General features: G+C 48.7%; 1 protein-coding gene across 2 annotated transcripts; it reads left to right on the forward strand.

Annotated features, from left to right (window-relative positions):
• The first annotated feature begins 497 nt into the window (after positions 1 to 497).
• LOC121080377 (ER membrane protein complex subunit 4-like) lies at positions 498 to 4,739 on the forward strand. 2 transcript variants are annotated; one of them, XM_040578369.1, is made up of 6 exons: positions 498 to 732; positions 834 to 933; positions 1,072 to 1,225; positions 1,853 to 2,013; positions 2,142 to 2,209; positions 4,557 to 4,739. In XM_040578369.1, exons 1-5 carry the CDS (start codon positions 662 to 664, stop codon positions 2,175 to 2,177), a joined length of 522 nt encoding a protein of 173 aa, XP_040434303.1. In that variant the 5' UTR covers positions 498 to 661; the 3' UTR covers positions 2,178 to 2,209; positions 4,557 to 4,739. The 2 variants fall into 2 exon arrangements, 1 of the variants encoding a protein (XP_040434303.1); XR_005825348.1 differs by having other exon boundaries at positions 501 to 732; positions 2,142 to 2,309.
• The last annotated feature ends 11,605 nt before the right edge of the window (positions 4,740 to 16,344 follow it).

The raw sequence follows: 16,344 nt of genomic DNA on the forward strand, positions 1-16,344 counted from the left end.
AACCCCCACAAAAACCCCTAAAAAAAACAAAAAAAAAAAAAGGAAAAAAGTCTGCCCCAGGAAATCAAAAGCAGTCCTGGAAGAAGTTAAAAAACAAAACCAACAAAAAAAACAAAAAAACAAAAAAAGAGAGAAAGGAAAAACCAACCCAAAGAAATAAAAAACCACAGACCCAAGAAATAAAATACGAAGAGCAAAATCCTTCTTAAGAGAGAAGTAAATAAATAATAAAGAGGCCAACCGCAAGAACTTTAAAAAAAAAAAAAAAAAAAAAAGTACAAACCAGCATAAGGACGCGACACGGGCTGCAACAAGGCGGGCCGGGGGTGAAAGATGGAGCGACCGCGGGCTGGGGGGGCGTGGCCAGAGCGTCCCCGCCACCGGCCCCGGCCGGAACCCGCGGCCGGAACCTTTAGTTCCAGGCAGGAACGGACCGGGAGGGAGCTGCAGGGCGCGGGTGGCCTGTGGCGCTGCTATAAGGAAGGACGCGGGGCTGCTGTACGGCTGGGCTGGGCGGGGTGGGGGTGGTCGGTGTCTGCGGGGTTCCTGTGGGGCTGCTATGGGGTAGGGCGTAGCGAAGGCGCCGCGTAGGCCCCAGGCGCCCGGGGTTGTTTGCCGGGACACGCCCCGTGACTCCGCTTCCTGTTCGGGCGCTCGCAGGATGGCGGCGGCGGCGGTTCGGGGCCGGCGGTTCAAGTGGTCGCTGGAGCTGGCGGCGGCGCCGGGGGGGCGGTGAGGCCCCGGGGTGTGGGGGGAGGGGGGATTTGGGGGGCGGATGTGGGGGGTCCAGGGAGCTCCTTGGCCTCACCTGCCCTCCTCTATCCCACCCCCAGGCCCCGCGGAGCCGCCGAGGGCCGCGGGCCGCTGGGGTTCGCCGAGCGGCAGCTGGGGGAGAGCGGCGTCCACGAGAGCGACAAAATCCTCATGGAGAAGGTGGGCGGGGGGGGACCCGGGAGGGAGAGGGACATCCCCTACGCCCGGTTCCCCCGTGGAGGGGATCGTCCCCGTCCCCCATGGCTGGGTACGAGGTATCCCCACATGGCGGACGCCTCGTTGGCCTCTTTCCTGCAGCGTTGCTGGGACGTGGCACTGGCGCCGCTGAAGCAGATCCCCATGAACTTGTTCATCATGTACATGGCCGGCAACACCATCTCCATCTTCCCCGCAATGATGGTGTGCATGATGGGCTGGCGGCCGCTGCAGGCCCTCATGTCCCTCTCTGCCAGTGAGTACAACCCCACGCTACAGCCCCGCGTGACAGCTCCCTGGGTGATCCCCCGTGGTCATCCTCTGCCACGTGACGGTTCCCCCAAATACTTGTGGTGGTTCCCTGGCCCGTATCTCTTCTGGCAACATTCATCCCCACGTATCTCCCAGCAGTGGTCCCTGCAACAGACCCCACCGCATACGTTCCCCTCCAACAGTTGCCCCTATGTCAGTTGCCCCCATGTGTCCCCCAACAGTTGTCCCTGTGACAGTCACCCCCTCGCGTCCCTGAACGGTTGCCCACATGTCAGTTGTTCCCCCGTGTTCGCTAACAGTCACCCCCACATCACTCACCCCCATGCATCCCCCCCCCCCCAGCTGACCCTGTGGCAGTCAACTTGTATGTCAGACCCTGCCCCACACCCCCTAACAGTCACCCATGTGACAGTCATCCCTACGTTGTCACTGCCATGCGTTCCTCAACAGCCATCGCCATGCCATCCACCCTGCGCCTCCCCCACCGCTTCCCCCATGATGCTCCCCTGCTGCTCCCCACTCATCATTACCCCGGTCCCCTGCAGTGCCACACGTGGGTGACAGTGACGGGGTCCCCCAGTCCCAGTGTCCCACCCTGTTCCCCCTGCAGCACTGAAGGCCCTGGAAAGCTCAAGCCGGCGGGCCCTCCAGGGGCTGGTGTTCCTGGTGGGCAACGGGCTGGGGCTGGCCCTGGCCCTCTACAAGTGCCAGGCCATGGGGCTGCTGCCCACCCGCCCTTCCGACTGGTTGGCCTTTGTCGCCCCACCACAGGTGCGTCCAGATGCCAGGGTCCCCCCACCCCCGCTGCTCTGCACGCCAGGGTCCCCGCTGGCCTGGCCGGCAGAGTCCCCCCGCTCACCCCCCTTCTCTCTCTCTCTCTCTCTCTCTTACCTTGGCAGCGGATGGAGTTCACTGGGGGGGGCCTGATCCTGTGACCCAACTCGCCTGTCCACCAGTAAAGGCAGAGGCAAGGCTGGTGAAGTTACTCTGGGGAAAAATTCAGAGGGTTTGGAGGTTCAGCCTTAGGAGGCACCAGGATGGGTTGAAGCGAAAACCGTTTATTGGTGGTATGTGCTGAGAGCGCTGGGGCCTGTACTGGTAGTGCCAGGGCCCATACTGGGGACACTGGGAGTGCACTGCGGGAGTGTTGAAGCCTGTACTGAGAGTGCCCTGAGAGCCTTGGGGCCTGTACTGGGAGTGCACTGGAGCAGCAGTCAGAGCCTTGGGGCCCATACTGGGAGCCTTAGGGCCCTTACTGGGAGCACTGGGGGAACCTTGGGGGTCACACTGGGAATGCACTGGAGCTGCACTTGGAGCCTCAGGGCCCATACTGAGTGCATACTGGGCCTTAGGTTGCATACTGGCAATGCTGGGATTGGGGCCCATACTGGGATCATCCTTGGAGAGGTGCAGCCCAGGCTGGTACTGTACTGGGAATACTGAGTCCATACTAGGATCTTAGTTTAAGTGTAGCTCACATTGCCATCATACTGGGAGCGCTGTGTCCACGCTGGTAGTGTTGGGGCCATACTGGGATCCTACTTGAAGAGTTACGACCCAGACTGGCATTTGATCGCATTTGCTTGCCCTGTTTTGGCCTATTCTCCCAGTTCTTGCCCCAACCCCCGTAACTGGCTGGTTTTGCCCCTTGTTGCCTTGGGTTTGCCTTTTTTTTTTCCCCTGGTTTTGACCTGTTCTCCCTTGTTTGTGCCTGGGTTTGTCCCTCCCGTTTCCCCAGTTTTCCCTGTTTCTCCATTTCTTCTCTGTTTTCCATTATTTCCCTCACTTTCTCCAAGTTTCTTCTGTTTTTTTCCTGGGTTTAGTCCTTTGCCGCCATTTCCTTCCTTTCCCCCCATTCCCAAGCCATTTCCCCACATTTTTCCTGTTTTCCCACAATTTCTCTTGGTTTTCTATGTTCCTGTTTTCCCCTGGGGTATTCCTGTTTCTGCCCCATTTTACCCTGTTTTCCCCCATTTCCTTTGGTTTTGCCCTGGCTTTCTCCCTACTGTTTGCCCATTTGTGCACCAGTGTTTCACTGTTTTTCCCTTTTCTCTTGTTTTTTCCCCACATTTTTCCCCATTTTCACTCATTTTTGCCCCATTTCTTTCCCCATTCCCCCCATTTTCACCCGGCTCCTCCCCCCCTTTTTCCCATTTACCCATGTCTTCCATTTTCTGTCATTTTTCCCGTTTCCCCATCTTGCCCCAGTTTCTTCCTCCATCCTGTCATTTTCCCAGTTACTCCCTTATTCCCACTTGTCTACGTATTCTCCCGTATCTCCCCCTTTTATCTCTTTTTTTTTTTTCTTTCCTTACTTTCTCCCTGCTTTTTGCCCTGCTTTATCCCCCATTCCCCCCTTTTTTTCCCGTTCCTGCCATTTCTTTTATTCTGGCCACCAGCAGCACCAGCCAATCCCACTCACTCATTCAGTCACTCTGTCACATGTGCATATGTGGCACACGTTCCACCTCCCCAGTGTCCACCAGTAAGCATTGGTATGCACCAGTGCCCACTTGTGTCCCCCCCCAACATTCCCCCCCATCTCCCAGTATGGCCCAGAGCTCCCCCCGCCTCCCAGCGCAGCCCACAGCCCCAGAACCCTCCTCCCCAGTATGCCCCCATGCCTCCCAGCACCTTCCAGTATGGCCCAAGACTCTCCCAGTATGGCCCAGAGCCTCCTCATGCTCCCCAGCATAGCCCAGAGCCCTAGATCCATGCCTCCCAGAATGGACCACTGCTTCCCAGTGAGTCCCAGTATGGTCCAGCTCCATGTCGTGTGGCCCAGCACCTTCCCCGTAGAGCCCAAAGTCTCCTACTGACTCCCAGTACAGCCCAGACAGCTGGAAGAGCACTCGGCTCGCCGGGTGGTCCTACACGAAAGTGCGCAGCTGGGTTACCATAACTACACGGGGTACAGATGGCGAAAGCGTGGTGAGCTTTGCCAAGTTCGACTTCCTCCAGTGCCAGTCCTGGTTAGAGATGTGAAGATGAAAATACGATACCGACATCTGAAACAGCCAGAGCCTGCAAGTGTCACCCCACGTCTCCCGATATAGCTAAGTGCCCTCCCCAGCAGTCCCAGTATGATCCAGGGCACCACAGTGATTCCCAGCGTGGCCCAGAGCCCCATCCCAGTATAGCACGCTGCCCTCCCAGTGATTCCCAGTACACCCCAGTGCCCTGCCAGAGCACAGCAGACCCCCCCCAGTGGCACTCACAGGCTCCCCCCCAACCCCTGCACAGGGGGGCTTGCGATGGGGCAGAGCCTCCCTCCCCCACGTTGTACAGTATGTGCTTGGCAATAAAATCTGCAGGGAAGAAAGAGGAAGAGGGGACATTTGGAGCTATGGCGTTTGTCCTTCCAAGTCAAGAGTCAGGTGAGATGGAGCCCTGCTTTCCTGGAGACGGCTGAACACCTGCCTGCCGATGGGAAGGACTTCCTTACGTTTTGCTTGTGGGCAGCTTTTGCTTTTAACTATTAAAATGTCCTTATCTGAGCCCGAGTTTCCTACTTTTACCCTTTTATTCTCTCCAAACAGCTCCTGGGGGGGGCAGTAGGGCAGGTAGCTGTGTGGGGCTTGGCTGCCGCCCGTGGTTATATGACAACAGACAAATATGTTGGGTATGGATATATTAAGGTTAGGCTGTTAAGACTGTTACACACGTGAAATGACAAACCATCGGACCCCAAACTCTTTAGTCTCTATAGGTGAAGTACCAGCTGAGGGGTCTGCTGCTTCCCTGTTACAGGCTGCACCAAAATTGACCTGCAAGTGCTTTGACTCAACGTATGACAATATCATATTAGCCCTGAAGCTACGCTAGGCATAACTACTTTTACCTAGGATTTAGAATGATGGGATATTGCCCCGAAAACTTTTCCCCGTATAACTCCCGTGTGTGGCCACGCAGAAGCCGAACAGCACCTAGCGTTTGGCAGTAGGTTATCCTCCACCGAATGGAAATATCAGACGCGTAACACTGCGTCCTGTCACGTGTCTGATTTTTTCCTGTACAGTGAACAGCCCATCCTTGGATGGCTGCCTTGGATATAAAGGATGTATTTTTCATGGTCATATTACAACCTGAGGATCAAGAAGAGATTCACTTTGACCTGGGATGGAATACAGTACGCTATTCCCTGACTACACCAAGGATTCAAACATAGCTCTACGTTGTCACACCAGGTTTTAGCTAAGGAATTAAGAACAAATCCCACAGAACAAGGGGTGATGGTATATCAGTATATCGAAGGCATTTTAATTGCAGGAGATTCTCCCGAGAAGGTCCAAAGAATGTGTGGTGGCGTCCTAGCCCGTCTGAAACGTGAGGGGATTACCATCCTGTTGCCAAAAATCGTAACCAAGAAAATGCTCCAAACCAAGTAATAGTTTAGCAAGCTGACATCGGTTTATTGCAGCACTGAGTGCATGGGGGGATTCTTCCTCCTAACATGCATATCACGTTATTTGAGGGTATAGATTATATACGATAAATATCTATATTCATAGTCCATTGCATATTCATTGTCATACACACAGGGTTGGTTGCAAGTTTCTCGCTTCCGATGCAAGTTCGTATTCTTCCTCAGATAGCACTGATGAAGCTTTTTTACTAATCCGCATGCTCCCCAAGTGGGGTTTTGTCCTGTTTCAGGGGAGCTATCAGAGGTCCCGAGCTCCCACTGCCACAATTACCTTTGTCTTACTTTCAACTAATTCTCTGCTGATGTCTGTGGACTGCAACACCTTAGCAGCCTGCCTTCTCTTGCAGCCAGAACTACCTCATTTGAAGTTGTCTTTTTGCGTTTTATTTTTACTTAACTTGGATAACGGTGTTCTTTTAACCATCTGTTCTTTGTTTCCTGACTTTGTGACATGAGCAAAAGAAGCAGAACCTAGTTCTCTCTTCTTGCTAACTAAATTGGTTTAAGTCCTTGGTATCAATCCCTGAGGCTAAATAGTGGGGCTCTAATCTAAAGGTTAAATTTTTAGGCATAACTTAGCAAGGGGGCAGATGATATATTCCCTCTGATACCTTACAGTAAATATCCAAGTTAAATTCACCCTTTGCTAAGAAGGAGTTTTGACAAGTCCTAGGAACTTCAGGATTTTGAGGATTTTGGCAAGCTTGTCTCCACAATTTAGCATAATTGCCTGAACCTTATGCAATCTACTAAAGACGCGTGCTACCTGGGAGTGGACAGTTACTCATGAAGTAGCATTTTGTTCATTAATATGCAGTGGTTTAGAATATCAGCCCACGGGCCCAATAATAGCAGGGGAGGCCTTTAGCCTACATAGAGGACTCACAGAAAGAAGATCCCATGGGAATTCTGGCAACCAGCTCCCAATAAGGCTCGGTTTACTGCTATACAGTTAGGATTGAAGGAGCAGCAAAGTTCCCAAGCATGGTATTCACCTTGGGAAAAAATCACTACCGATGGTTTAAACAGCCCTCTTAGATGCAGAATCCATCACTTTAGATCCACCCTTAGAAATGCAAACTCCATTCCCTATCCTTAAAAAAGCAAAAGAGCCTATTCCCATTCCGCAGAGAATTGTGCACTCTGGTACGATTCAGAAAACGGTGATGCACGTAGCTGTGGCGGTGTGCTCCCCTGCCACTAACCCCGCCTGCTGAAGCCATAACCATTGTTGTGATGTTGTCCACCTTACTCTGGATTTGGGGGGATAGATGGCAGCATGATAGCCAAAGGCTTTCTGGAATGGTGAAACAGACGTCTTGCTGACATGCAAATATGACTATTACTTTATAAACAGTCGGCAGCCCAGGGCTCATGGAGCTCTCCTGCATGGCAGCCGGCTGCACGGCAGGATCTCCCCTTGAGTAGGGGTTCAGTCTTGAGGCTTGTCAGGGTTACTCCTCGAAGCTGAGATTCCTTGCCGCAAAAGATCCTTGGTGAGTGATTGCATGCTAAACTCTGAAATCTTAGCTAAGTGGTATAAAGGATTGATTGTGAATATATAATCCTTTAGACATAGACTGTTGACCAAGTCTTGGACTAGGGTTGGGTCCAGCTGCATCCAGACTCCTCTGTGAGAAGGAGTTCTGAAACCAAGGGGGTTCTTGGTGAACCTCATGACTCCATGAGAGGATCTCCATGACAGTCTTCTCTGACCCTGTCCTCTGTGTAGTAAATAACCTAGTGTACCAAACCACTTGCATTTAACATTAGACTTTGTTACCTCACTCTTTTATATCAATGAAGTGCGGTGTTCTCTCTTATGAGCAAAGTGGATGACTCCACCTGAGACAACAGAACGTCGCCACTGGGTGGATGGAGGAACAGGCCTTACAGGGAAATTCACAGACGTGTAATATCCAGTGGCAAGAAGCTGCTGAACCACCCCTTGCTACGCTGCCTTCCCCCATTCATGGTGCACCACTCCCATCTGATTTACAACAGGATGCTGTGGCTTGGTCTAAGGTTTGGTTTAACAGATGGATCAGCTCAAAGGGTTAAAGGGGAATGGAAGGGAAGGGCTACCCACATGTGGCCCTCAGGTGGGACATCTGAAGGACAAGAAGTAGCGGGATCAGGTCAGTTGGCTGAGCTCTAGCCGGTCATGCCAGGAGCCCAACGGGGCGCTGAGGCAAGTGTACTCATTCCGATGTGGCCTGGTCTATGTGGCCACCTGCGGCTTCCACACTGGAAAGCTGAAGGATGAAAAATTAAAGGAAGGAAAGCCCGGGGAAAAGGTCAATAGGAAAAGCTGTATTTAATACCTCAAAGCAGAGCAGTGGAAACCCTCTTCAAACTGGGCACATACCAACACATACAAAGGCCACATATTTACGATCCAGATGGGATCATGACATAGATCATTTGTCTAAAGAACATAAAGCAATAATGTTGATCTTTCACATAACATGTATACACTATTCCACCTCTGGCCTGGTAATTCTGGGTTGGCTACAAGACAACTTAAGACATATGGGTAGCCTGGATCTATATCAATAGGTTGGCCTATTAGTTAGGAGCCTTTCTTGTGCAGATGCCCAAGCCAATATTTTAGCTGGACAACACTGGCCTAACCTGAGGCATGGTAAACACTTGTGGTTCTTTGTGCTGGTTTTGGCTGGGATAGAGTGAATGTTCTTCATAGTAGGTGAGATGGTGCTATGTTTCGGCTTTGTGATGAGAAAGTGCTGGTAACTCTCCAACGTTGTAGCTGCTCCTGAACAGGGCTTGCACAGCAGCATCAAGGCCAGCAAGCAGGCTGGGGGCACAAGGACCTGGGCACGGGGACACAGCTGGAACAGCTGCTGACCCCAACTGACCCGAGGGATATCCCCTGCCCGATGGCATCATGCTCAGCAGGTGACACTGGGGGAAGCAGGAGGAAGGGGGGGGGACGTTCAGAGTGATGGCGTTTGACTTCCCAAGTCCCCATCACATGTGATAGAACCCTGCTTTCCTGGAGATGACTGAACACCTCCCTGCTCATGGGAAGAGGTGATTGAATTCCTTGGTTTGCTTTGCTCGTGGGCACGGCTTTCTCTTTACCTAATTAAACTGTCATTATCTCAACCCATGAGTTTGTTTTCTCACTTTGCTGATTCTCACCCCATTGTGGGGGCAGTGAGCGAGCAGCGATGTGGTGGTTAGTCACCAGCTGGGATTACACCATGACATTCTTGTGGCAAATGAATTTTAAAAGGAGCTTTACCAGGAACTCCAAATAAATTGGAGTATATTTTAACCTGGGCAGAGATTATTAGTGGTTTAGGTACAGCCCACCCATTCTTCAGGCTAGTGCAAAATGCCTAATTTTAGGATTAAGACAATGGTTTACCCACCTGCCTTTACTCTCTGTGATTCAATCAGACAATCAACCACATTTCAAAAAGCAAAGATATACACAGATGGGCTGAAACCCAAGGATTTAGATAGATTTTCCACATTCCTTGTCATCCCCAGTACAATGTTATCATTGAATGCTGGGATGGATTTCTTAACATTAGTGTAAAATTGGAATTTACACTCAGACCAGTCAGTCCAAAACCTCAACCAGTATTTCCCCATATCACAATTAGACACATCGTCTTAATGACACAGTGACTGCTTTAAGCAACCAACAGACCATAACCAGTAGTCTGAGATGGAAAGTTTTTGATACCAGCTGCAGCATAACTTTAAGTGAAAATTATAATCATCAGTTACATGTTAATAACTGTCCAAATTAATAATCTGCAAAAAGGAAGATTTCACTGAGTATTACAAACACCCCTCTGAAGCACCATGTGGAAGGTGCTTGACCATCAGAGTAACACAAATCTCATTTCTGAGCACTGGATGCCCAAATTATTTAACATTCAAAAAGAGACAAAGTGGATTTGTGTTTTCCTTCAGGTTACTCTAACCACAACATCAGGAAATGGAAACTCATACTATCTTCCCTGGTAATACCTTGTTCATGATACTGATTGACAATTTGGCATGAAATGAAACAAGCTTATATTGATTCTGACCAAAAAATCTCATGGACCTGTAATAATGAATCAACAAGTGCAAACAAAGGTGGTTTTAATGGCTTGGAACTCCAGAATCTCACATGAATGTTAATAGAACAAACTGTCAAAGATACAATTTCACTGCACCTAATTCTCCAGGCTGCAAGCTGCCAAGTAATGCTTGGCTGAGTACTAACAATAATTGGGACACAGGTGGCCCAAACAACATATCTGGCTGTTTAGACTGTAACTCTCTTTGGACAATACGTTTAAGCCAAACGTGCTTAATGAAATTCAGTGTTTCCCTAATCCACTGTTCATTCTGTAAACATCACAATGGTTCTGGGCACTTAAATCAACTGGGTGGTTCCGGCTTTGGGCCACCACAGCAGGCTGCACTTCTACCATAGCACTCTTAGTCCCTATGCATTTTGATCTAAATATTTAGCCTTTAATTTGCACCACAACCATTACCCTGTAGGTAGGAACTATGGAGTGTTCAAACCCATAGTGACAGGACCAACTAAATGAAGTTTCTCTTGGCAGAAGAGATACAGCCTCAGCATCATCCTGTAGCCATCCTGGACAGGAGCACTCAGGGGCCACCTTTGGGCAGCAGAGCTGGGCCAGCAGATGGACCCAAGGCTGGGCTGATGTGCCCCAAGGCACTTCTCACAGTGGTGATAATTCCTCATAATTCCTTATATCCACACCGGCTGGTGCAAGTGGATATAAGGAATGGGCTTGCAACACGCTGTTGCAGAGTCTTTGTAGAAGTGCTTACAGCGGTAGGACTCTGTCCGATGCACTCTTAATCTTTCTTATGTCTATTTAGGCACAAACATGTGCTTAATTCACCTCAAGGGGTACCACAAAAATTCCTCAACAAGGTGACTCAGCAACATGTCTGAGTCATCTCACCAACCTTTCACCAACTAGTCCAAGAAAAAACCCTGCTCAGAGGTCTGCCAGCAGACTGCTCCTGGCTATGGTCTTGGCTGCCAGGCCTTGCAGCATGGGCATAGCACATCTTAATGGAATTAGCTCTCATTCTAGCTGCTGGCTTTGTGCTTTTCTGTATTGTGTCTTGCTTCAAATCTCTTGTGTATATCACTTTTACCTGAAGCAGTACTGTAGCCTCAGTTCTCAGCTGACAAACCCTCACTTAAGTTACACCACCATTGCTGGGCCTGAGGCAAGTGTAAGTACTCCATCTCACACATGAAGAGGCAGGAGAGATGCGGTGTAGTCTCACCTGCAGTGACCCACCAGCAGCTGTAGGCCCAGGGGTGAAGTGACAGGAACTGCTGTAAACGCAACCTGGTTACAGTGGGGGGAAAGACTGTCAGAAGGTTCCTGTATAAACACTGACAGAAAAAATGCCAGCCGGCTGGGGAACCCAGGGCACCCTTGAGAAGCACAGCTGAGTACCTCAAAACCAGAGACATCATGAGATACCATCAATAAGCACAAACCCCAGAAACTGCTTATCATCTAGAGAGGTGAAAAGAGTCAAAAAGGTGGAAAACAGCCTGGAGGAACCGGTGACAGCTATTGGCTGTTTCAGATGGAAGAACAGAAAAACAATCTGGAAAAGTAAAAATTCATCTGAGAGAACAGAAAAAAAACATTGTCTGTTGACAGTGTCAGGCTGAAACCAGAAGTTAGCAACATCTATTGGCTGCTTCAGGTGGTGGTGTCCTATGCCTTCTTATGTCTCTGGGATATAAAAAATTACGTGCTTTCTACCCAGAATGAAGCCTCTCTCTCCCTCTCCCAGTGTTCCTCCTGTGTGGACTTTTTGTACAAGGTCTCAACAGACTGGACCCTGGCCAGGGACACCTGGCTGACTGCAGACTCCAAGAAGCTGATGACGTTTCAAGTGAAACTTTGTCCATTGTTGACTGGCCTCTCCCCTGGGAGCAGTCTGATGAGCACCATACTGCAACTACTTTGAATATTTATATGCACAGGCACACATGTCAGTAATTAATCATAAGTATACTTGCCGCTACTATGGAAATACATATGTCCTTGCTACTTTAGTACTACTGCTGATATTGAAATACACGTACCCTTGTTTTCTTTAGTAGTGATAATTTTTGTAATAACTTGAGATATCTCTATACTTGCTTCTTGGTAGTAGTTTTGTAGTCAATTGACATAAATATATATATATATATATATACACACATATACACAGAATCACAGAATGGTTTGTTTTGCAAAGGACCTTTAAAGAATATCTATTCCAACCCCCTGCCATGGGCAGGGACACCTTCCACTGGTGTTGCTCAAAGACCCTTGCAATCTGGCCTTGGACAACTCCAGTGATTGGGCATCCACAGCTTCTCTGGGCAACTCTCACAGTCCATTTGGATTGCTCAAACGTACAGGACAACATACTCTGCAAGTTATTCTATGAGTTCATTAAGAAATACAACAAACAAACATGAAAAACGAGGGCAAATCACCTTTTTCCAAACTAGTCTGCCATGTGAATTCACTCATTCACCATCCAAGTCATGTAATTCTTAATTCATGCACCTATGAGCAAAAAATCAGTTTTCTGGCTGATGGTGAGAGTACACATCCTTCCTCCTCCATCACCATACAGGCATCCTTTGTATCACACCAGGAAGCACAAAATCCTCAGCAGTCCAGCTGCTGTTGGATTTGCTTCAAAAGGTTTTGGAATAAGCTGAGGTTTTGTACCTTCCATCTTGAATGTTTGGTCTATACCATTTCCATAAGTTAGCGGATTCTAACAAAACTGCCAGACAATTGATATGCAAAAATGATGGCTGCAGGAGACAGCCAGCTGTAGGTGATAACAGCAGCATAATGGCCCTTTAGTTCTTTCTGGCTACCTGCCCTGTGTAGGTGATGCTCACATTTTGACCTAATGGTACAGCTCCCAGCATACATCAGGCCTTAGCATGAGCAATATTAGCAAAAATGTGAGCAGAAATTGAGTGAACAGCCAAAGCAACCTGTTCCAGTGTCTCACCACCCTCATTGTAAAACATTTCTTCCTTATGTCCAATCTAAACCTACCCTCTTTCACTTTAAAACCATTGTCCCTTGTCCTGTCACTAGAGTCCTTGGTAAAAAGCCTCTCTCTGTCTTTCTTATAAGCCCCCTTTATATTCTGAAAGGCTGCTATAAGGTCTCCGCAGAGCTTTCCCTTCTCCAGGATGAACAAACCCAATACAGCCTTTCCTCACAGCAGAAGTGTTCCAGCTCTCACATCACTTCCATGGCCTCCTCTGGATCTGCTCCAACAGGTCCATGTCTTTCTTTCGCTTGGGACCACACAGCTGGATGCAGGACTTCAGGTGGATTCTCACAAGAGCATAGTAGAGGGGGAGAATCACCTCCTTTGACATGCTTCTTTTGATGCGGCCCAGGATACAGCTGGCTTTCTGGGCTGCAGGCACACATGACTGGCTCGTTCCATGTTTTGTCTGCCAGTATCCTCAAGTCCTTCTCTTCAGGGCTTCTCTCCATCCACTCATCCCCCAGCTTGTATTGATACTGGGGATTGCTCTGACCCAGGTGCCAGACTTTGCACTTGACCTTGTTGAACTTCATGAGGCCCACACGGGCCCACTCCTCGAGCCTGTCAATGACATAAGCCCATATATGATGTGAGATACAAGATATAACATAGATTAGAGTCCAATAAATATTTAGAGCCTTCCTACAGTCTAGTTGAACATGCAGATATAGTAAGTTCTGGTTTCACAAAGCCTATTTCCAATAAGCAATTAAAATACAGATGTGCTATAAAGCCTCACATTCTCTCTGTCTAAAGCGTTTCCAACACTGTATGAACTTCTGCTCCACAGCCTCAAGCTGCACCAGGGGAGGTTTAGATTTGGGTGAATAAAAAATTTCTTCACCAAAAGGGTTATCAAGCATTGGGAACAGGCTGCTGAGGAAAGTGTTGGAGTCACCGTCCCTGGAGGTATTTACAGGACGTGTAGATGTGGCGCTTGGTGGCTTGGCTTAGTGGCGGAGCTGGCAGTGCTACGTTAATGATTGGACTCAATGACCTTAAGGGTCCTTTCCAATATAATGATGCTATGATTCCCTGATTAATACAATGAAAAGGAACAGAAGGAACGTGACAGCATTGAAGGAAAAAGGCTACATCTCATCCTCCCTTAAACACAGATTGAGAGCTACAGCATTTCAAATCCACAGTGATCTGGACAGAGCAAACAAGTAACATTTGTTCTCTGTCTCTTCCAGTGCAAAATCCCCGGAGCATCAAATGCAAGTAGCTGCCATACTCCAAGCAAATGAAGACATTTCTTTTACAGGATTTCCCACCCCACCACTACCACCCCACCACCGCCATCCAAATACTTACAAAATAGCCTGTAAACTTCTTGTTGCAGGACAGCTATTGATTATGAAAATGCCTGTAACTTCAAAACAACTCAGAAAGCAATGGATAAAAGAAACCAAAAATCATTTGAGGGCTACTTAAAAAAAATCTGAGGAAATAAAAGAAGAGTTCTGAAAATATTTGCTCGGCTCTTCTGGTCTTCCTTAGGCAATTAATTGCTGTTTGCCACTGCTGTAGGAAAGATAGCAGGTTTGTCAGACATTTACTCTGAAGCAATCAGAACCTCTCTTAGGCTCTTCTAAAAATCAAAGTCAAGCAATGAAAGCACCTGGAAACTTGCAAAATGCATACCTCTTCTTAACACTTTGGCCCTTCAGGAAAGCAGGCGTATGCTCATACAAACCCAGAAAAATATGTTCCTAATTTTAGGCCAATATTGCATGTTCATGGTGTACACAGTAACTGGACATTTAAGAAAAGAACCTGGTGACTTTTCAGGTGTGTAAATGAAGTATGTAAAATATATTCACTTTACACACACACACATATTAAAATCTATATTGAGACAGCTGAAAAAAATTCTTTAAGGCCTGTATGTGGATGTAAGTCAACCTGCAAATTATAATGCACATCATTTTTAGCCTAATTTCACCTTGACAAATTGCAGAAGGATTTGTATGCAAAACATGCTGGTATACTGAAGCACTGAGTGCGTAACTGACCACAGAGTACTTAGTCATGAATACAGTTAATATCCTGATTAGACAGGTGTCATCTTGCCTCATTCTTAAGCTGCAATTGTGTAGGGAGGTATCATTTAGCAATATTTATTTAGTATTAATGTAATTTAAATATTAAATAATACTAATAATTATCACTTGTGACATAGTCACAGTGGTGAAGCCTTTCTTTTTTTGTGCGATCAGCATTTACTACATACTATAAGAAAAAATTTCATCACATGTCAAAGATACTGACTTTAAAGGCAGAATTCAGAGTAACCAAGAGTGGGTATGTACAAAATGTCCTTAGAAATCCACCCTGTGAAAGAGCAATTAATTTGATTTTGTCTGCCTGACACGTAAAAAGCAAGCAGAAGCAATGAGATGCCATACCCTCACCTTCTCAGCAAACACCTTCTGTTGGGAATGTCATGAACGACAAGAGCTGAGCTCTGCTGAATTTGTTGTGTCCCAAGAAGTTTTGATTTGCTTTAACGGGCTAATGGTATCTCTGCGGAGCAATAGAAAAAGTCATGCCAGGCTCTGGGAGTGAAGGAGGGCAATTTAATTTTATATTAGAGCATCACAGAGTCACAGACTGGTCAGGGCTGGAAGACACCTCTGGAGACCATCTAGGTCAACCCCCTGCTCAGGCAGGCTCTCCTACAGCAGCCTGCACAGTGTCATGGCCGGGTGGTTTTTGAATGTCTCCAGAGAAGGAGATGCCACAGCCTCTCTGGGCAGCCTCTTCCAGCACTCCGTCACCCTCAAAGAAAAGAAGTTTCTCCTCGTGTTCAGAAGGAACCTCCTGTGTTGCAGTTTGTGCCTGTTGCCTCTCGTCCTGTCACTGGGCACCACTGAAAAGAGCCCGGCCCCGTCCTCCTGACACTCGCCTTTAAGGTATTTGCAGATACTGACAAGATCCCCTCTCAGTCTTCTCCAGGCTAAACAGGCCCAGCTCTCTCAGCCTGTCCTGAGAGAGATGCTCCAGCCCCCTCATCAGCTTCGTACCCCTCCACTGGAGCCTTCCCAGTAGCTCCCTGTCCCTCTTGAACTGGGCAGCCCAGCACTGGGCACACACTCCAGATGTGGCCTCCCCAGGGCAGAGCAGAGGGGGAGGGTCACCTCCCTCCACCTGCTGGCCCCGCTCCTCCTCATGGACCCCAGGATCCCACCGGCCACCTTGGCCACAAAGTCACACGACTGGCCCATGGGCAACTTGCTGCCCACCAGCACTCCCAGGTCCCACTCCGCAGAGCTGCCCCCCCCAGCAGGTCAGCCCCAGCCCGTACTGGTGTGGGCAGCTGTTCCTCCCCAGGTGCGGGACCCTGTTATGTGACCTTACTAGGACTTCTCTGAATGAGCTTTGTCCTGATGCAAGCAGACTCAGCTTAGGAGACCTTTGCTTGCTGCCAGGGAGAACACTGTTGGAAGGGCAAAGGGTGAAGCAGAAGCCTGCCAGGTGGATGTAAGGGGGTCATGCATGGAGAGGAGGTGATGCCAACAGCGCAACGCGTCAGCGAGCAGGACAGGAAGGGTGGTCTG

This window comes from Falco naumanni, chromosome W (genome assembly GCF_017639655.2).
Source record: "Falco naumanni isolate bFalNau1 chromosome W, bFalNau1.pat, whole genome shotgun sequence".
In the NCBI taxonomy this organism is placed as follows: Eukaryota; Metazoa; Chordata; class Aves; order Falconiformes; family Falconidae; genus Falco; species Falco naumanni.

What these genes read in the sequence shown, in the direction of transcription:
- LOC121080377 (XM_040578369.1), top strand. Translation starts at nt 662, where the DNA reads ATGGCGGCGGCGGCGGTTCGGGGCCGGCGGTTCAAGTGGTCGCTGGAG. An exon ending in GCGGCGGCGCCGGGGGGGCG is followed by an intron (nt 733 to 833) that starts GTGAGGCCCCGG and finishes TCCCACCCCCAG; the next exon opens with GCCCCGCGGAGCCGCCGAGG. An exon ending in CCTTTGTCGCCCCACCACAG is followed by an intron (nt 2,014 to 2,141) that starts GTGCGTCCAGAT and finishes TTACCTTGGCAG; the next exon opens with CGGATGGAGTTCACTGGGGG.